This window comes from Mobula hypostoma, chromosome 18 (genome assembly GCF_963921235.1).
Source record: "Mobula hypostoma chromosome 18, sMobHyp1.1, whole genome shotgun sequence".
Classification (NCBI taxonomy): Eukaryota; Metazoa; Chordata; class Chondrichthyes; order Myliobatiformes; family Myliobatidae; genus Mobula; species Mobula hypostoma.
In genome coordinates, this window is record NC_086114.1 from 13,983,826 (window position 1) to 14,005,909 (window position 22,084).

General features: G+C 43.3%; 1 protein-coding gene across 1 annotated transcript in view; it reads right to left on the bottom strand.

The window, feature by feature from the left end:
- LOC134358161 (dual oxidase 2-like) overlaps positions 1–22,084 on the bottom strand; it is a 115,188-nt gene that overhangs the window by 71,894 nt on the left and 21,210 nt on the right. Inside the window, exons 11-14 of the mRNA XM_063070158.1 lie at positions 21,604–21,706; positions 14,647–14,819; positions 13,355–13,530; positions 3,497–3,615 (exon numbers count right to left, since the gene is read on the bottom strand). Of these exons, the coding sequence (XP_062926228.1) occupies positions 3,497–3,615; positions 13,355–13,530; positions 14,647–14,819; positions 21,604–21,706 (571 nt within the window). The remainder of the gene's footprint in view (positions 1–3,496; positions 3,616–13,354; positions 13,531–14,646; positions 14,820–21,603; positions 21,707–22,084) is intronic.

Below are 22,084 nucleotides of genomic sequence, written 5' to 3' on the forward strand. Positions count from 1 at the left end.
TGCCATAATTTGCATATTATTATTTAATTATTTATGGTTTTATATTGCTATATTTATACTCTATTCTTGGTTGGTGCAACTGTAACGAAACCCAGTTTCCCTCAGGATCAATAAAGTATGTCTATCTATCTATCTATCTATCTATCTATCATACCAAACAGGTCAAAGGGTAGAGGCCAGACTAAGAGTGGTCCACCGGTCCTCCAGCTTCGGAGATTCAGCTCAGGGCTAACAACCCTGATTGGTCAAACAAAATTTGTGACAGAAATGGCAATGAAACATCCTTCTACATCTGGGTGTGACGATATTCCTGAGTTTCCACCGGGACTTGCATGACTGACAGTAGTGAAAACAAGAGGAAGCTACTGACACGATGGAAGAAGTCCTGAAGACTGCCAGAGATGGAGGATCTTCATTGCTGCCCCAAATGGCAGCAGCATAACAGGCATTAAGTATGGAACACACATGTAAAATGCTGGAGGAACTCAAGAAGTTAGGCAGCATCTGTGAAGGAAATGAACAGTCAGCATTTCAGGCTGAGACATTGAATCATTGGTTGTTCATTTCCCTCTATCAGATCTATCAGACTTGCTGAGTTTCTCCAGCCTTTTGTGTGTGTTGCTGGAGATTTCCAGCATCTGCAGAATACCTTGTGCCTCCATTATTCCTAATGTGTATTTGCTGAGGAATTCATATTGGCTCTGGAGAGAGATCTCCAGACAAAAGTTCAGAAAGAGCAGACAGTCCTCTGAATGATTAATTCATTCATTTTGTTGCATGTTGTCTGTCATATGATCATGGTCTCTGACCATGAATGTTCTTAGCAAATTTTTTGACCAAAGTAGTTTGCCATTGCCTTCTTGAATGCGACCACTGATGCCTGGAAGACAATCTCTGACGAGTATTGATAAAGGCTGGGGTTTGTAAAGGCACAATACAGGAGACCCCGGCCTTTATCAATACTCTTCAGAGATTGTCTGCCTGGCATCAGTGGTTGCATAACCATGACTTGTGATGGTTCCTCGGTATACACATCTCCAAAGATCTCACCTGCACTGTACACACCAGCTCTGTGGCAAAAAAAGCACAACAACGTCCCTTCCATCTCAGGTGACTGAAGAAGTTTGGCATGAGTCCCCAAATCCTCAAGACCTTCTATAGGGGCACTATTGAGAGCATTCTGACTGGCTGCCTGGTACAGGAACTGCACCAACCTTGATTGCTGGGCACTGCAGAGAGAGGTACGAACAGCCCAGCACATCTGTGGATGTGAATTTCCCTCCATTGAGGAAATTTATAGCAGCAGTTGCATAAAGAAAGCCTGTAAGATCATCAGGGACATCGGTCATCCCAACCATAAACCATTACAGCTGCTTCTGTCTGGCAAATGGTACTGCAGCATTAAAGCCAGAACCAACAGGCTACAGAATAGCTTCTTTCTGTAAGCCATGAGACAAACAAATTCACATGTCTGTACATTGTGACGGAGTCATAGCACAAAGATTTTTACTCCCTCATGTTGTGGGACAGTTGTAAGATTTAAGTAAATTCAAAATCAAACATGCACCAGCTGCTCATATGACAATCTACCACCTGTTCCAATGGCTTCACATGATCCTGATCATGGGGGGGCACTAAGCAGGTGCTACATCTTGCCCAATGGTGAGCTGCAGGCTAGCGGAGGGAAGGAAAGCCTTACACCTCCTTTGGTAGAGACGCATCTCCACCTCTGAATGGCATGTCACCCAAAAGAAGGAATTCCTACAGTGCTTGGAATTGCCAGAATAGAATAACACATCCTGAGGCCACCACAGGCATACAGTCAAAGTGTGGAACCAAACCACATAAAGAGACCAAAGGTTCCCTGCACCATAAGGATGCATTGGCATGCTGCCCAAAGCTGGGACCTCTGACACCAAGGACGAGGATGGTGATGGGTACTGGGGAACTATCACCACCTGCTGGCTCCCTTTCCCGTCGCAATGCATCATGGCATGAAATATAAAGCCAGTCGCAACACATTACCATTGAGCCCTCTGGAGACGTCGTGGGCTTATCAATGAAACGTCAAAGAAGGAGGGTGCCCACCCGATGACCCCAATGACGTACCTCCTCTCCCTCCTTGTCACCAATCCAAGCCCACTGCCAACATCGTGAGTGCCAACTTACCATAGGGATTGAAACATCAAGTCCTAGTAGCTCTACTGTGACTCAGATAAAAGATAAAGATTAGCTTTAGTTGTCACACATACATCGAAACACCCAGTGCAATGTGTTGTTTGTGTCAACAACTGACAGTCTAAGAATTTCGCCGCGTTTATGGTGCCAATGTAGTTTGCCCATAAATTGCTAACACTAATCTGTATGCTTTGGAATAGCTTCTTCCCCTCGGCTATCAGATTTCTGAATGGCTGATGAACTATTTTTGCTGTCTTTTTGTACTGCTTACTTGTGTTTTATATACATCTCTTACTGTAATTTATAGCATATTTTATGTATTGCACTGAACTGCTGGCACAAGATAACAAATTAATGACATATAGTAAGTCAGTGATGATAAACCTGATTCTGAACATGAGAGGAAACTGGAGCATCCAGGGGAAACACACATGGACACAGGGAGAACAACCAAACTCCATTTAGACAGCAGCCGAATTGAACCCCGATCGCTGGTGCAGTAACGTTTTACGCTAGCCACTACACTACAGTGCCACCTCCTGACCTCCATTATTGTTGGATTCAGACTTCCGGAATTTTCTCCCCAGCAGCATCGTGGTGGAGCAGCTTCACCAGAAGGACTTCCGCAACTTGAGAAGGGAGCTTATCCTCATTCTTCAGGGGGATGGGGAACAGGCAAGAAATGCCAGCAACATCGGCATTCAAGGAAATCGATGATAGTTTAAAATAAAGCTTGAGTGAAGAGGTAGGTTTCAAGCATTGATTTATGCAGGATAAAGTGGTGGGGTTTGTTGGGGAAAGGGGTTGTTGAACTTAGACCATGATTCACACGAACGTGTCTTATGAGGGAAAATGGACTGAACTAGGGCTTTTCCCATTGGAGTGAAGGAGGACGAGAGGCAACTGGAGAGAAGTGTACAAGATGATAAAAGGCGTAGACGGTGTGATTAATTAGAGACCATTTGCAGAGCAGAAATGGCTAATACCAGTGACAGGGGCATAATTATGAGCCGATTGGACAAATGTAAAAGGGGATATCAGTTGTAGTTATTTTTACACGTTGTGGGAGCATGGTATGCATTGTGGTGTTAGAGGCAGATACATTAAGGATATTTAAAAACTCTTAGTTAGACATATGGATGATAGAAAAAAGGAGCGGTGTGTGGAAGGGAAGGGTTAGATTGATCTTAGAGTAGGTTAAAAGGTTGGCAGAACATAGTGGGCTGAAGATCCTGTACTGTGCTGTAGTGTTCTATGTTCTAAGTTTAAACCCACAGTTGAAGGTCTTTGACCCAGGTTCTTTACCATAATCACTTACCAGCTTTGAAGACAAAGACATCCTTCTGAATTTCTCTTTCATTAGTGTTTAAGGCCTTCATCAGGACATCAAAAAATGTAGTATTCAGAATGTTATCGACTTCTTCAGTTGTGAATAATCTAAATCAAATGCAAAAATCAGAAAGGGTTTCATAAAGGGAGCTTTGGCATAAAGGGAGACTCATTGGCTTTCCGATACTTGCTGGGTCATTGTTGAGGAATCTAGCTAATCCCACTTCCCAGCACAGAAAATGAAAATACATTATGTTCCACAAATCTTTAATCAAAAGCAAAACAGCAGTCTTTGGTGACACACAGTTTACCTCTTGCCTCTATTTAAATTTGCAATATATTTCACTTCATATTTGTTGAGAATAAATTCTACCCTTCAATTTGCCAACACTCTGCCCAACTTTCCAACTGATCTACAAATAACTGTAGCATTAGATAACCTATCATGTGATCCACCATGCCGTCAATTTTAGATCAGACACTCAGTGACCACTTTATTAGGTACCCCTGTACTCCAGCACGTTAATGCAAATGTCTAACCAGCCAAACACGAGGCAGCAAATCAATACATAAAAACATGCAGATATGGTCTAGAAGTTCATTTGTTGTTTAGACCAAACATTAGAATGTGGAAGAAATATGATCTAAGTGATTTTGACCATGGAATGATTATTAGTGCCAGATGGGGTGGTTTGAGGATCTCAGGATCTACTAATCTCCTGGGATTTGCATATACAACAGCCTCTAGAGTTTATAGAGAAAGGTGTGATAAACAAAAAAGAATCAAGTGAGCAGCAGTTCTGTGGGGAAAAATGTCCTGTTACGAAGAGAGGTCAGAGGAGAATGGCCAGACTGATTCAAGCTGACAGGAAGGAGACAGTAACTTAAATAACCACAGGTTACAACAGTGGGGTGCAGAACAGCATTTCTGAATGCACAACATATTGAACCTTGAAATGGATGATCCACAGCAGCAAAGAACAATGGACATACACTCTGTGACAACTTTATTAGCTACAGGAGGTAACAAATAAAGTGGCCACTGGGTGTAAGACCACAAGACAAAGCAGCAGAATTAGGCCACTGGGCCTATTGGGTCTTCTGCACCACTCCAGCATGGCAGATTTATTGTCCATTGCCACCCCATTCTCCTGCCTTCTTCCCATCACCTTCGTGCTCTTACTAATCAAGAACCTATCAACTCCTGCTATAAATATACCCAATGACTTGGTACCACAGTCGACAATGCTTTGTATATTCATGTCATTTGCAGCCTTATTAATCATACATTCATATCCCAGTCATTAATGTATGGAAGATCATTTCTGCAGCAGAAAGTACCCTTGGGCTATGCACAAGAGAATTTCCTTGAGGTATATCTTCAGATTAACATTGTTACCCCACTGTGAACCAAGTGAGGTAGACATCTGTACAAGCACTGTCATTTCTTAATTCATTATCACTGGAGATTGATTTGAAAACATTAAACTCTTAATTCCGACAGGCATCCCATTCTGACTAATTATGGGAGAGATCATAGGGTTAGGGAGGGGTGATGGTATTGGACACTGGGTTCAATGTGTTGTGCATTCGGAGATGCTCTTCCTCACACCACTATTGTGGTGCATGGTTACTTACGTTACTTAATGGTTAAGACAGTACTTGCGGCCAATTAGCAGCCATCGAAGGGACTCGCTGTCAGGCAGGGTAAATACTGGCCGATCTATATGATCTGGTCTATTATGGGACATCGATCTGGCCTGTGAGCATACACAAAGACTGTAGCTGAAGAGCAAATAAAAACACAAAGCCTTCGGCTCTGCAGGCAACAGGCAACAAATGAATGATTTGCTGAAACCATGGTGAAGGGAATCGGTCGAGGGTGAGTTAGCAAGGAGAGTCGTCAATAGCTGACCGGTATCACCTGGGTAACGAAGGAGATCAGACAGGCACCTTTACACATAAAGTGGATTCTGTCCAGGTTCTCCTCTCCTGTGCCCCTTAAGCATCCCTCACAATACCTGTAAAGCTGCCAAAAAGCTTTTTAAAGTATGTGGGCTTACCTTCGGTGTACTTTCAGTGGTCAAAGTCTAACTAAGCTCCATATACATGTCACATCGGACTTCCACCAATCTCCTTACCAAGAAAACTGCTTTACGACAGATGCCATCATACCTGCCGTGTACCTGGCCCTGACACACCCAGAAAACAAGGGCACTTATGTCAGAATGCTGTATCTGGTTTTCAGTTCAGCATTCAACACCATTGTCCCACAAACCTTAAGTGAAGAAGCTCCTGCCCCTTGGTCTAAATAACCCTCTGTGCAACTGGGTGTGGGACTTCCTAACAAACAGAGCTCAGATAGGATGCACAACCGCTCCACATTCCCCCATCATGCTCTCCATGGATGACCACCAGGGCTGCGTGCTGAGCCCATTGCTGTACTCTCTGATCGCACGTAAGTGCATGGCCAAACATCTGAGCAAGCAAACCATCAAATTTGCAGAAGACACGACAGCAGTGGGGCTCATCACCAACAACAAGGCGGCCTACAGAGAGCATGTGGAAGAACTTGAGGCCTGGTGCCAGGCAAATAGCCTCTTCCTTAATATCAACAGGGCAAAGGAGATGGTTGTTGACTTCAGAAGTCTCTATTTCCTGAGGAGACTGAGGTCCTTTAACATCTACCGGACGATGCTAAGGATGTTCTACGAGTCTGTGGTGGCCAGTGCTATCATGTTTGCTGTTGTGTGCTGGGGCAGCAGGCTGAGGGTAGCAGATACCAACGGAATCAACAAACTCATTCGTAAGGCCAGTGATGTTGTGGGGATGGAACTGGACTCTCTCACAGTGGTGTCTGAAAAGAGGATGCTGTCTAAGTTGCATGCCATCTTGGTCAATGTCTCCCACCCACTACATAATGTACTGGTTGGGCACAGGAGTACATTCAGCCAGAGACTCATTCCACCGAGATGCAACACAGAGCGTCATAGGAAGTCATTCCTGCCTGTGGCCATCAAACTTTACAACTCCTCCCTTGGAGGGTCAGACACCTTGAGCCAATAGGCTGGTCCTGGACTTATTTCATAATTTACCAGCATAATTTACATATTATTATTTAACTATTTATGGTTTTATTACTATTTATTATTTATGGTGCAACTGTAATGAAAACCAATTTCCCCCGGGATCAATAAAGTATGACTATGACTAAGAACCCACACCATTCACACCCTTCTTTACATCAGCAGCAAACTGTGGGCAGTTGCAAACTCCTAGGATCCCAGAACACACGCCACAAAGTCAAGAAAGCTGAGGAGAGCTGGGCTTTGCACATCCGTAGTCACATCGTTCTACAGCTGCATAGTAGAGAGCATCCTAACAAGCTGTAACACTGCACAGGACAAAAGCTGCATGGCGCTGGACAGGAAAGCTCTACAATGAGTAGTCAAAACTACCCAACGCATTACTGGCGCCAGACTAATCACCATCAAGGACATATATACAGAAAGGTGCCAGTAACATCATGGAGGATCCTACATACTCTGCTCATGGACTGTTTGTCCCACTCCCATCAGGGAGGAGGCTTGGTAGCATCCTCAGCAGGACCAGCAGACTCAAAAACAGTTACTTTCCCCAAGTAGAGAGGTTGATCAACACCTCCACCTACTAACCCACCACTAATTTACTATTTCCTTTCAGTTACCAAACATACAGCCTAGCATCACTTTACGGACAATCAATCTGTTCATATAAGCTAACTTACGTATTTATATTTATTGTGTTTTTTTAGCTTATCGTTATTGTGTTCTTTATCTTTAGTGGGGTTTTTTTTGTGCTGCATTTCACTCTGCTTTACACTTGTGCTCAGGAATTGACATTAAACAATCTTGAATCTTGAACTGCTGTGTTTAAATGTCCAGGAACCTGCTGTTAGAACATTACTTGTCTGCTGCTCTCAAGGAGCTACACCCGAGACCCGCAGTGCACCTTGGTTACCAGAGTCCATCAGAAACAGGTGCTGATATTTCTAAGTCTTAGAAATTTCCCCTGCATAACTCACCCCAGCCGGAGAGGAATACTGTACGTAACCAGGACCCACACCCACATTTCAACAGAATGTAGGTGAGGACTTGTGACTGACAGGGTTACAGCCACAGCACTAGAACTGGCATCGGACTTAGCAGTGATTTTTCAACTGGCAATGGGCAGGATGGGCTGAGGCCTTCTTCTGCATCAATGGGACATAAGAGGGTTTGCAGATGCTGAAAATCAATGTTTTGGTCCTCTGCCCTCTTCCTTTCCAGTCCTGATGAAGGATAACACACCAAAACATCGACTATCTATTCTCCTTCATAGATACTGTCTGACCTGCTGAGCTCCTTCAGGTAGGGGTGTGTGTGTGTGTGTGTGTGTGTGTGTGTGTGTGTGTGATACATCATACTTTTCCACCTATTCCATGAACAAGCTGCCCTTGTCTGGCACTATCTGAAGGGATAATTTGATTAGTGCAACCAAAATGTTAAACGGAAGCAAATGAGCGGAGAGAGGTACATTATCTTCACTGATAGAGGATTGAGCGACCAGTGAATGAAAAAAAAGATCAGGTGCTTTCTGGAATGAAATTAAGAAACTCCAACGAAACGAGGAGAAAATCAGATTGCTGAAGAGATTGAAGTAGCATCTGCGGGGAAAAGGAATTGTCAACGTTTCAGGTTGAGATCCTGCATCAAAGTCAAAGTCAGGTTTATTGTCATCTGCACAAATGACTGTACATGTAGGAGCAATGAAAAACTCACATGGAACAGCATCACAGATACGTAACAGCAGATAAACAACAATAATATGTAAAACAGGAATGTAACATTAATTAGATTTGGGCTCATTTATTTATCACAACCTAAGGAATCACGTGCAGCCACACACTCTGACATCAACATAGCGTGCCCACAATGGCTGGCAGAACAACATCTCCAGCAACAAAACAAGTCCCGTTCGGGTCCTCCCTCCTGGCCACCCCCCGCACACACGCACTGTCCTCCAGTTCCAGGGCAGGCCTCCGGGATTGTACACAATTCCATACAGATGTTCCCTGAAATTATATGTAATATATACAAGAATACAATTCGAACAAAAAAAAAGTGTATTCTAGTGCTTCAGAAACACGGAATTCTTCTCTGCATGTTCAGTTGCTGTTTGTCAATCTGAGATTGATAGTTTCAGGAACTAAAATATTAAAGGGTAAAGCAGTATGTTATTGGGATCACAAGCCAGCCGTGATGTTGAACACAGAACAGGTCTCAGCATCTGAGTGGTCTGCTCCACCTGGAGTTCACTTAATGCCCAAGTGGGTCTTACAGAAAGGCCTCAGTATAGCAGCCAGCGTAATCAAAGACTCCACCCTCCCCAAACATTCTCTCTTCTCCCCTCTCCCATTGGGCAGGCGAAAGAAACCCTGCCGGCACATACCACCGGACTCGAGGATGGCTGTACCCTGCTACTATTAGACTATTGATTGGTTCCCTAGTACAATAGGATGGAGTCTTGACTCCACAATCTACTTTATTATATGGCTGCACTGCACTTTCTCTGGAGCTGTTAGACTACATTCCATATTCTGTTTTAGAAACATAGAAAACCCACAGCACAATACAGGCCCTTCGGCCCACAAAGCTGTGCTGAACATGTCCTTACCTTAGAAATTACCTAAGGTTACCCATAGCCCTCTATTTTTCTAAACTCCATGTACCTGAAAGGGATAGATAAGATAGAGGGGTCCAGAATGAGGGGTCACAGTTTGAGGATAAAGGGGAAGCCTTTTAGGACCGAGATGAGGAAAAACTTCTTCACACGGAGAGTGGTGAATCTGTGGAATTGTCTGCCACGGGAAACAGTTGAGGCCAGTTCATTGGCTATATTTAAGAGGGAGTTAGATATGGCCCTTGTGGCTAAAGGAATCAGGGGGCATGGAGAGAAGGCAGGTTACAAGGTTCTGAGTTGGATGATCAGCCATGATCGTACTGAATGGCGGTGCAGGCTCGAAGGGCTGAATGGCCTACTTCTGTACCTATTTTCTATGTTTCTATGTTTCTATGATAGTAGGAAAGTTGTTTCCATTGGTAGGTGAGACTAGAACTAGGGGACATTGCCTCAAGATTCAGGGGAGAAGATTTAGGACGGAGATGAGGAGAAACTGTTTTTCCCAGAGAGTGGTGAATCTGTGGAATTCTCTGCCCAGGGAAGCAGTTGAGGCTTCTTCACTAAATATATTTAAGAAACAGTTCGATAGGTTTTTACATAGTAAGGGAATTAAGGGTCATGGGGAAAAGGCAGGTAGATGGAGCTGAGTTTATGGACAGATCAGCCATGATCTTATTGAATGGCGGGGCAGGCTCGATGGGCCGGATGGCCTACTCCTGCTCCTATTCCTTATGTTCTTATGAGTCTCTTAAAAGTCCCTTTCGTTTCCACCTCCACCACCGTCACCGGCAGCCCATTCCACACACTCACCACTCTCTGCGTAAAAAACTTACCCCTGCCATCTCCTCTGTACCTACTTCCAAGCACCTTAAAACTGTGCCCTCTCGTGCTAGCCATTTCAGCCCTGGGAAAAAGCCTCTGACTATCCACACGATCAATGCCTCTCATCATCTTATACACCTCTATCAGGTCACCTCTCATCCTCCATCGCTTCAAGGAGAAAAGGCTAAGTTCACTCAACCTATTCTCATAAGGAATGCTCCCCAATCCAGGCAACATTCTTGTAAATCTCCTCTGCACCCTTCCTATGGTGTCTGCATCCTTCCTGTAGCGAGGCGACCAGAATTGAGCACAGTACTCCAAGTGGGGTCTGACCAAGGTCCTACATAGCTGCAACATTACCTCTCGGCTCCTAAACTCAACCCCACAATTGATGAAGGCCAATGCACCGTATGCCTTCTTAACCACAAAGTCAACCTGCGCAGCAGCTTTGAGTGTCCTATGGACTCGGACCCCAAGATCTCTCTGATCCTTCACTCCGCCAAGAGTCTTAGCATTAATAGTATATTCTGCCATCATGTTTGACCTACCAAAATGAACCACCTCACACTTATTTGGGTTGAACTCCACCTGCCACTTCTCAGCCCAGTTTTGCATCCTATCAATGTTCCGCTGAACCTCTGACAGCCCTCCACATTGTCCACAACACCCCCAGCCTTTGTGTCATCAGAAAATTTACTAATCCATCCCTCCACTTCCTCATCCAGGTCATTTATAAAAATCATGAAGAGTAGGGGTCCCAGAACAGATCCCTGAGGCACACCACTGGTCACTGACCTCCATGCAGAATATGACTTGTCTACAACCACTCTTTGTCTTCTGTGGGCAAGCCAGTTCTGGATCCACAAAGCAATGTCCCCTTGGATCCCATGCCTCCTCAATAAGTTTTGCATAGGGTACCTTATCAAATACCTTGCTAAAATCCATATACACTACATCTACTGCTCTTCCTTCATCAATGTGTTTAGTCACATCCTCAAAAAAATTCCATCAGGCTCATAAGGCACGATCTGCCCTTGACAAAGCCATGCTGACTATTCCTAATCATATTATGCCACTCCAAATGTTCATAAATCCTGCCTCTCAGGATCTTCTCCATCAACTTACCTACCACTGAAGTAAGACTCACTGGTCTATAATTTCTTGGGCTACCTCTACTCCCTTTCTTGAATAAGCGAACAACATCCACAACCCTCCAATCCTCTGGAACCTCTCCCGTCCCCATTGATGATGCGAAGATCATCGCCAGAGGCTCAGCAATCTCCTCTCTTGCCTCCCACAGTAGCCTGCGGTACATCTCATCCAGTCCTGGAGACTTATCCAACTTGATGCTTTCCAAAAGTTCCAGCACATCCTCTTTCTTAATGTCTATAAGCTCAAGCTTTACAATCCACTGTAAGTCATCCCTACAATCGCCAAGATCCTTTCCCATAGTGAATACTGAAGCAAAGTATTCATTAGGTACCTCTGCTATCTCCTCCCGATTCCATACAAACTTTTCCACTGTCACACTTGATATTGGTCCTATTCTGTCACGTCTTATCCTCTTGCTCTTCACATACTTGTAGAATGCCTTGTGGTTTTCCTTAATCCTGTTCGCCAAGGCCTTCTCATGGCCCCTTCTGGCTCTCCTAATTTCTTTCTTGAGCTCCTTCCTGCTAGCCTTATAATCTTCTTGATATCTATCATTACCTAGTTCTTTGAACCTTTCATAAGCTCGTCTTTTCTTCTTGACTAGATTTACAACAGCCTATATAAACCACGGTTCCTGTACCCTATCATCCCTTCCCTGTCTCATTGGAACGTACCTATGCAGAACTCCACGCAAATCTCCCCTGAACATTTGTCACATTTCTGCCATACATTTCCCTGAGAACATCTTTTCCCAATTTATGCTTCCAAGTTCCTGTTTATTGACTACAGCTCAGTGTTTAACACAATCATTCCTACAGTTCTGATCAGAAAGTTCCAGAACCTGGGCCTACGTACCTCCTTCTGCAACTGGATACTCGACTTCCTAACCAGAAGACCATACCTGTGCAGATCAGAAATAACACCTCCACCTTGCTGACAATCAAGACTGGCACACCTTGGGGACTTATGCTTAGCCTACTGTTCTACTCTCTCTACATGTACGACTGTGTGGCTACGCACAGCTCAAATGCCATCTATAAATTTGCTGATGATACAACTATTGTTGGCAAAGTTTCAGATGGTGACAAGAGGGCGTACAGGAGTGAGTTATATCAGCTAGTTGAGTGGTGTTACAGCAGCAACCTTGCACTCAATGTCAGTAAGACCAAAGAACTGATTGTGGACTTCAGAAAGGGTAGGATGATGGAATATACACCAAGCATCATCATGGGATCAGAAGTGAAAAGAGTGAGCAATTTCAAGTTCCTGGGTATCAATATCTCTGAGGATCTATTCTGCACACAACACATCAATGCATCTTCAAAGAAGGCATAACTGCAGCTATTTTTCATTAGGAGTTTGAGGAAATTTGGTATATCAACATATGCACTCACAAATTTCTACAGGTGTACCATGGAGAGTATTCAGACTGACTGCATCACCATCTGGTATTGGGGGGGCGGGGCTGTTGCCACTGTGCAGGATCGAAGTAAGATTTAGAGAGTTGTAAACTTAGTCAGCTCCACCATGGGCAGGAGCGATGCCTCAAAAAGGTGGCATCCATCATTAAGGACCTCCATCACCCAGGTCATTCTTTGTTCTCATCGTTACCATCAGGAAGGAGGTACAGGAGCCTGAAGACACACACTCAGTGATTCGGGAACAGCTTCTTGTCCTCTACCATCCGATTCCTAAATGGACATTCAACCCACAATCACTGCCCACCTAGAGCTACTTTTTTATTTCTATTTTTGCACTACTTATTTAATTTAACATATATATACTTACAGTAATTCACACTTTTTTTCTCTATTATTATGTACTGCATTGTATTGCTGCCACAGAGACAACATATTTCATGATATAGGCCAATGATATGAAACCTGATTCTGATGCACTGTGTAATGAAAAGTATGTAAAACAAGGGTTTCACTGTATCTCAGTGCATATAGTAACAATAAACTGATAGGTCTTGGTCTGTAACATTGACTCTTTATTCCTCTCCATAGATGCTGCCTGACCTGTGGAGATCCTCCAACAGCTTGAGTGTATTACCAATTCCAGTTCCAATTGCAATGTTGCCAATGAGAATTCCTGGCCCAGCAATACGTTACTCAATGACCAAGCCAATTGCTCATATTCGAAAGAAGTAAGTCCAACAATGAACTCATACCCATTCTGCAGATTCTCAAACCAGTATCTGTCTCCATCCCGTATGCGCTGGAACTGCTCAATCACTATTTTAGTGAAGAGCTCCTCCGTCCCACCACTGCTCTCCAACATTCCTCCAGGCCATAACTCCAGCTTGGATATGTCTTTTCCATATTCTTCAGCCAATTTAGGAAAGATCTGTAACACAACAGCAAGTGAAGCTCACTCAGATTTCCAGAGAATATAGCCAACAAAGGTTCTACAGAACATGACGTCCTAATTAATTTAGAAGATGTGGGCAGGGTGGGGCTGTGGGTTTGTAGTGGTATGTTGTGATAGAGATTTAGCCATTGGAAAGGCCAACGAAAATTTAAATTACTTGAAGACCAGATGGATGCAGTCAGGGAGAGTGCAGGGGATTTTAAGCTTGACCATTTTTGGAGGGGAAATGTTAACATACATATATTATATGTACCTGCCCATTTTTGTAAACTGCTTAATGATTGGAGGATAAGTCATCAGGTATCTATAAAGCAGAGTTTCATAGAGTTTTGAGTAGTAAGGGTGTTAAGATTATAGGGGGAGCGGGATTGAGAGGGATAATAAATCAGCCATCATGGAATGGCAGGTTAGACTCAATAGGTTGATTGGCCTAATTTTGCTCCTATATCTTATGGTCTTATTATTGAAAGGGATTCCCTTTCCCTCCTGTCATCATCAGTTTTACCAATACTGACTGGTTGTTAGAATATTAACTTGTCTCTTATTATGTTAAAGTGGTTAAGGTCGGAGCAAGGCGCTGTACAGAGCTGATTTAAAGGAATTTCTTCATACTAATGAATAACAACCATACAGAATAGGATTTAGGGATAAATTCAATGATAACAACTTGTATTTATATCATGTTTTTAATATGCCCCAGGAGTATTTAAAAAAACACATATGTACACCTTGTCTTCAGCCAATGTAGTGATGCCATCTCCCACTCCTAACACACTGTTTTACATAAACATGCCCCTCGCACTTTAATGTCAACCTGTCAATCTTCAGGCCAGGCCACTCTGGGACTTGTATTATTATTATTTTGTGACTGTATGTGCTGTATGGTAACTATATCTGCTCTGTGTGACTGTATGCACTGTGTTCTGCATCTTGTTTGCAGAGGAACGATGTTTTGTTTAGCTTTATACATGTGTATGGTTGAACGACAATGAACCTGAACTTGAAAAGCCAGTTCAGTTAAAAAGAGGGATGGAGTCTTACACACAGAAGGTCCATGGTTAGTTGGAGGAAATTGATGAAAGAGTAACTGACCTCCTCATTCTCATTTGACAGGTTGAGATTAATTTCACTCCAGTTGCTAATTGTTGAGAACTGATAGACTTGTCTCACAGTGTTATATGTTGGAAGACCATTATCCCTTCCGAGTTGGAGAGTGAGAGCCACCAGGTCAGACCGAGAGAACTTCAGTGGTCCAAACATATAATCTGAGTGTAATGGAACAATAGACTACATTAAATATATATTTTAATACAGTCATGAATGATTATTCTTGATAGTGAATAACTCAGTGGCCACTTATTAGGTACACCTGATTGTTAATACAAATATCTAATCAGCCAATCATGTGGCAGCAACTCAATGGGTAAAAGCATGTGGACATGGTCAAGAGATTCAAATGTTGTTCAGGTTAACTATCAGAATGAGGAAGAAATGTGATCTAAGTGACTTTGACCACAGAATGATTGTTGGTGCCAGACAGGTTGACGTGAGCATCTCAGAAACTACTGATCTCCTCGAGATGGAGCTTACAGAGACTGGTGCAAGAAACAAAAAAAAAACATCCAGCCAGTGGCAGTTCTGTGGGCAAAAATACCTTGTTAATGAGAGAGGTCAGAGGACAATGGCCAGACTGATGGGAAGGCAAAAGAAAAACTTGAATAACAAGGCATTACAACAGTGGTGTGCAGAAAAGCATCTCTGAACGTACAACTTGTTGAGCATTGAAGTGGATGGGCTACAGCAGTGGAAGACTATGAACATACACTCAGTGACCATTTCATTAGATACAGGACATGCCTGATACTTTGGCCACTGAGTATACAATTGATGTTACTGGCAATGCAGCATTTATTGTCTGTCATTAATTATTCCTGAAAAGTGTGATTAAGAGCATTGATTGGGTCTGGAGTCACACATAGACTAATTGGTGAGGATGACATCTTCTCTTCATAAGCTAGATGGGTATTATTTCAATCTAGTAGTTTCATGGTTACTGTTATTCAGACTAACTGAATTAAATGAATTAGAAATTATTTTTAATTTATTCATTCAATTTGCTGTTTGCAATTGTGTGACTCATAGGCTGGTGAATGCAGGCATAGTTGACCTAATCTCTGCTCATATGACAGCTCCACCAATCAGACCGGTGAACTTTATCAAAAAGTTCAAAGTTCAAAATAAATTTATTGTCTAAGTTCTTGTACATCACCATATACTACCCCAAGATACATTTTCTTGCAGGCATTCACAGTAGAAGAATGAAATACAAGTTGGAGGCGGAGCTCAGGAGGGTTAATGGTGCTAAACGGCATCTCCCTTGCTTGCATCTTCGGAAACAGCTCTATTTCTATCTTTATTATCTCTATTTCTCCCTTTCAGGGTTCTTTTGAAGACCCTGACCTGGAGTTACACGCTGACTACGGTTCTTTGCAGGAATGGGATCCACTCTTGGGGTTTCAGCACGTCCAGAGACCCGAGATCTCTAGGCACAGATCTCGGAAAAAGCATCACAATGGACTTTTAACATCATAAATCAGCGAGTTGTTTGTCATGTCTCCCCTCTCGCTGTGAAACAGAGACACTTTCTTCTCCCTTATTAGAGAGAGCCTGTGGTATGTCGAATACCAGGTGAACAATGTATGCTTTGGAGCATTGCAAGTCTGTGTCTTTGTTGTTGCCTTGCTCATGCTTGAGTGCTTGGTGGCGGGTGCCGATATATTTTTTGCTGGTGGGGGGAGAGGGATTGTTGCTTGCTGCCACTTACGCGTGGGAGGGAGGGGAGCTGGGTGGGGGGGGAGGTACTTCAGGGTCCTAACATTTAACTGTCGTCCATTCTTTGGGGGTATTCCTCTGTCTTTGTGGATGGTTGCCAAGAAAAAGCATTTCAGGATGTATATTGCATACATTTCTCTGACATTAAATGAACCTTGAAATCTTTGAAACAATAAATTCCTTGAAAATCTACATACCAAGACTGACAAACAAACAATGTGCAAAGAAAAATAACTGTACAAATGCCAAAAAAATAACAGTAGTAACAATAAATAAATAAATAATACTGATAGCATGGTCCTTGCGGAGTCCTTGAAAGTGAGTCTATAAGTTGTATTCGGTGATCAGTTCAGTGTTGAGGTAAGTGAAGTTATGCACGGTAGCTCAGGAGCTTGATGGTTACGGGGTAATAACTGTCCCTGAACCTGGTGGAGTGGGATCCAAGTCTCCTGTACCTCCATCCTGATGGCAGCAGCAAGAAGAGAGCATGGTCTGGATGTTGACGTCATGATGACAGGTGCTGCTTTCTTGTGGCAGTGAACTTTGTAAACGTGCTCACTTGCAGGGAGGACTTTTCCTGTGATGTACTGGACTGGGCACTGTCCACTGTAATGGATTACACTGGGATGGACTGGGACTGTCCACTGTAATGGATTACACTGGGACGGACTGGGACTGGGACCGAACTGGACTAGCACCGTCCACTCCAATGGATTGCAATGTGCTGGACTGGCACTGTCCACTCCAATGGATTGCATTGTGCTGGACTGGGGCTGGACTGGGAACTGTCCATTGCAATGGATTGCACTGGGATGGACTGGGCACTGTCCACTCCAATGGATGGCAATGTGCTGGACTGGGAACTGTCCATTGCAACGGATTGCAGTGGTTTGGAGTGGACTGGACTGGCACTATCCACTGTAATGGACTGCAATGGGCTGTATCCATCACTGTATTGCAGTCCCTTTTTGGCTAGAACAATCTGTCAGGGGTAAGGGTAGAAAAACAAATAAACTCTTCTTGGGCTGCCAGCTGAGTACAAATATCAATTATAACCATTTTTTCGATGACAGACTCTGTCATCTTCATCAGGGATGATGCCTGGGTAAGTCTAGTCCAGTGGTATTTATACCCTGTAATCCTGATTGATAAGTCCTCATCCAATCAGGTTTCCGCTCTCCCACCTTGTTTACAATCAAATTCCAGCTCTTACTTAGAGCAAGACCCTCATCTTCGTTAAAATTCTTTTCCTCTAATTTTATTTCAATGGCTTCCAACACCAGGCGATCCCAAAAGCCATTGGCACAGTAGTTTTGAGCCGTCAAAGTCAATCCAATGGCCATTGCAAAGGCAGTGATCTGCTACTGCCAATTTCTCTGGATAACCCAAACAGATACACCTCATTCGTTCCCTGATTCAGCTTTCCACCATGCATCGTGTCTGGCTGATATATGCTGCTCCACATTCACAGGGAAACCTGTACGTCAGCCAACCTAAGTCCCAGATCATCTTTGACTCGCATAAGCTGTGACCTGAGCTTCCTTACGGGTTTGTGGATGGAAGAAATCTGGTATTTCTTCAGGATCCTAGTGATCCTTCCAGAAATTATGGAAATATAGGGAAGGCAGGCAGGTTCCTTCTCACTGTTAGGTTTCCTGAATTTTTTCAGTCAGCCCTTTTAAGGGCCTGATTGATTTCATTCTCCTTGTAGCCACTCTGTAGGAATGTCGTGCATAATTGTCTTATTTCCTTCGGGAGACTCTCTGGGTCCAAAATAGTTTTCCATGGTTAATCAAAGTAGAAAGAACCGTTCTACATTGGGAGGTGTGATGGTGACTGCTATTTTTCAGGTACAAGTCCGTGAGAGTGGATTTCCAACAAATGCTATGTCTGAGGCTACTGTCCAGTTTGCATTGTATTAGAATATCCAAGGAAGGGAGGCAACCATTCTTCTACATCTCCATCATAAATTGAATGTTTGGATGTATACTGTTCAGATGGTCATGGAACTGTTGGAGTGCCTGGAGTCCATGAGGCCACACTATGAAGGTGTCATTGATGTCTCTGAAGAAGCGTTTGAGGCGCAAGGATGATGAACTCAGGACCCTCTCCTCAAAGTTCTCCACGTAGACATTAGCAATAGTTGGTGACAAGGGCGATCCCATGGCCACCCTGTCCATTTGTTCATAGTAGTTCCCCTTATAGAGGAAGTACGTCAAAGTAAGGATGTATTCAAAAAGGTCAATGGTACCTTTATCAAACCTTGACTGAGGAGGACCACGCTGTCCTTAATGAGGACTCTCATGTACAGGGACACCATGTCGAAACTGACCATTATGACCACTATGTCCTCCAGATTCAGCTTCCAAAAGAATCCAAGTGCAATCTCAACAAAGCCATGCAGAATTGTAATAAGGCTAAGTTTTTTGTATATTTAAAACCTCTTGCAACGAAGACCATCCTTTCACTTGCCTTCTCAACTGTTTGCTGCACCTCATGTTTTCTTTCTTTAAGTGGTGTACAAAATGACCCAGATTCCCGAATAACCTAGATACCTTTTTGAACCCTCCTCCTGACTCGCAATCTCACCCAGTTTTCTGTTATCAACAATCTTGAAATATCACGTTCCACGCCCTAATCCAAAACCTTAAATATATTGAGATCATCCTGGAATTATATACTAGTTTTGGCAGTACACAACTAGTTTACCACCAACTATTCGTTACCTTAAGAGAGAAGGTCCAGGAGCCTGAAAGCACACACCCACAATTTTATGAACAGCTTCTTCTCCTTCATTATCAGATTTCTGAATGGACAATGAACCCATGAACACAATCCTCATTAAATTTTTTGCTCTCATTTTCCGCTACTTATTGATGTAAATACTGTATATATATTTCTTGTTGTAAGTTATAGGATATTTTATGTATTGAACTGCAAAACAACAAATTTCACGACATATGTCAGTGATGATAAACCTGATTCTGATTCTGGTCACAGGCTACCACCATTTAAGCCAACCCTCTCTCCTGTCATCCAATTTTCAAGCCAGGCTGAGCGATTCAAATGCATGGTCCTGAATAACTGGATGTGTTCCCAAGGATGAAGCTGCCAGTTTGAGTCTGGATTTCAGTTGCTGCAAGTGCACAGGGAGGCGGCGGTAGGAGAGAGAGAGTTCATCACATCCGAACTGTTTCACATTGTCAGTAAAGAGGATTAAGCATCAACTTTATTCACCATATATATTTGCATATATTAGGAATTTGCTGTGGTGTGTTGGTCATGCATCAAAAACCACTACATCCAACAATTCTAAAGAATGAAGAATTATATAAAAATAATTTAGAGGTTGAAGTACAGATTTGGAATAAAATGTGCATAAATACCAGCATGTATCTACAACGTAAACAGCATTATAAGAAGTTGTTTAAAATGTTTACAGTGCAGGACAGCCTTACATCTGTGGTGGGAAAGCTATTGGAAAAGATTCTTAGAGATAGGATCTATGGGCATTTAGAGAATCATGGTCTGATCAGGGACAGTCAGCATGGCTTTGTGAAGGGCAGATCGTGTCTAACAAGCCTGATAGAGTTCTTTGAGGAGGTGACCAGGGATATAGATGAGGGTAGTGCAGTGGATGTGATCTATATGGATTTTAATAAGGCATTTGACAAGGTTCCACACGGTAGGCTTATTCAGAAAGTCAGAAGGCATGGGATCCAGGGAAGTTTAGCCAGGTGGATTCAGAATTGGCTTGCCTGCAGAAGGCAGAGGGTGGTGGTGGAGGGGTACATTCAGATTGGAGGATTGTGACTAGTGATGTCCCACAAGGATCTGTTCTGGGACCTCTACTTTTCGTGATTTTTATTAAAGACCTGGATGTGGGGGTAGAAGGGTGGGTTGGCAAGTTTGCAGATGACACAATGGTTGGTGGTGTTGTAGATAGTGTAGAGGATTGTTGAAGATTGCAGAGAGACATTGATAGGATGCAGAAGTGGGCTGAGAAGTGGCAGATGGAGTTCAACCCGGAGAAGTGTGAGGTGGTACACTTTGGAAGGACAAACTCCAAGGCAGAGTACAAAGTAAATGGCAGGATACTTGGTAGTGTGTAGGAGCAGAGGGAGCTGGGGAGTACATGTCCACAGATCACTGAAAAGTTGCCTCACAGGTAGATAGGGTAGTTAAGAGAGCTTATGGGGTGTTAGCTTTCATAAGTCGAGGGATAGAGTTTAAGAGTCGCGAGGTAATGATGCAGCTCTATAAAACTCTGGTTGGGCCACAATTGGAGTACTGTGTCCAGTTCTGGTCACCTCACTATAGGAAGAATGTGGAAGCATTGGAAAGGGTACAGAGGAGATAAACCAGGATACTACATGGTTTAGAGAGTATGCATTATGATCAGAGATTAAGGGAGCCAAGGCTTTACTCTCTGGAGAGAAGGAGGATGAGAGGAGACATGATAGCGGTGTACAAGATAGTAAGAGGAATAGATAGAGTGGATAGCCAGCGCCTCTTCCCCAGGGCACCACTGCTCAATACAAGAGAACATGGCTTTAAGGTAAGGGGTGGGAAGTTCAAGGGGGATATTAGAGGAAGGTTTTTTTCTCAGAGAGTGGTTGGTGCGTGGAATACACTGCCTGAGTCAGTGGAGGAGGCAGATACACTAGTGAAGTTTAAGAGACTACTGGACAGGTATATGGAGGAATTTAAGGTGGGGGTTTATATGGGAGGCAGGGTTTGAGGGTCGGCACAACATTGTGGGTCAAAGGGTCTGTAATGTGCTGTACTATTCTATGTTCTATGTTCTACGACAGTGACAGAGTAGTAGTTTTTTGGGGGGTGTGGGTAACTGGAATGGTTGATCAGATTTACTACCTATTTTCAAGATGGGGTGAATTTTTTAATTTTTTGTTTTAATAGCCCTATAGCACTTTCCACAAGGGAGCTTTCGAAAAAGGCATTTTGCAGAGTGGGAAGTGTTGGCAATGATTTTACCTGCCCCCTTCTTTGATTAAGTCACCGGAGTACAAGTTCAACCAACAACTTTCTGAATGAGAGACAAGAATGCAGCCTGCTGAATTAACAGTGGGAGCTGTACAATTACTGACTTAGACGGCTGGGTATACTCTGCAACATACCACAAAGTCTCCCTCTACCGAACAGTGTATTATTGAGCTCGATAGACAGCTTTGTTAAAACAGTATTAAAATGGATTACCTCTCAGGTCTTCCACTATAACGTTATCTTCCCTTTCAGCAACTTGAGATGCCATCCCAAATATCAGTTCCTCAAAATCGACGGCAGTTTGTAGATTCCGCTTCTGAAAAATTAAAAAGAAACCTTTTCCTTCAGGTCAACTTTCTTCAAAAGCTAGACATGACTCATTTTTGAAACCAAGTAGGTCAACAAGTGCACACGTCATTCCAGAGATTTCATTCAGGAAATAAAATGATCAGCCATGATCACAGTGAATGGCGGTGCTGGCTCGAAGGGCCAAATGGCCTACTCCTGCACCTATTGTCTGTTGTCTATTGTCTTTCCAGTTTGGCCTCACCAGTCAATTTTCTGGTTTAAGCAAATCATTTAGAATTATGCTTGAGGTTTCTGTGATAGTGAAGATAATGCAGAAGGTGGAGGAAACCGTGTGGTCACAGGGAAATGTACAAAACGTACAATGGTGGGTGTGGTAAACCATGTA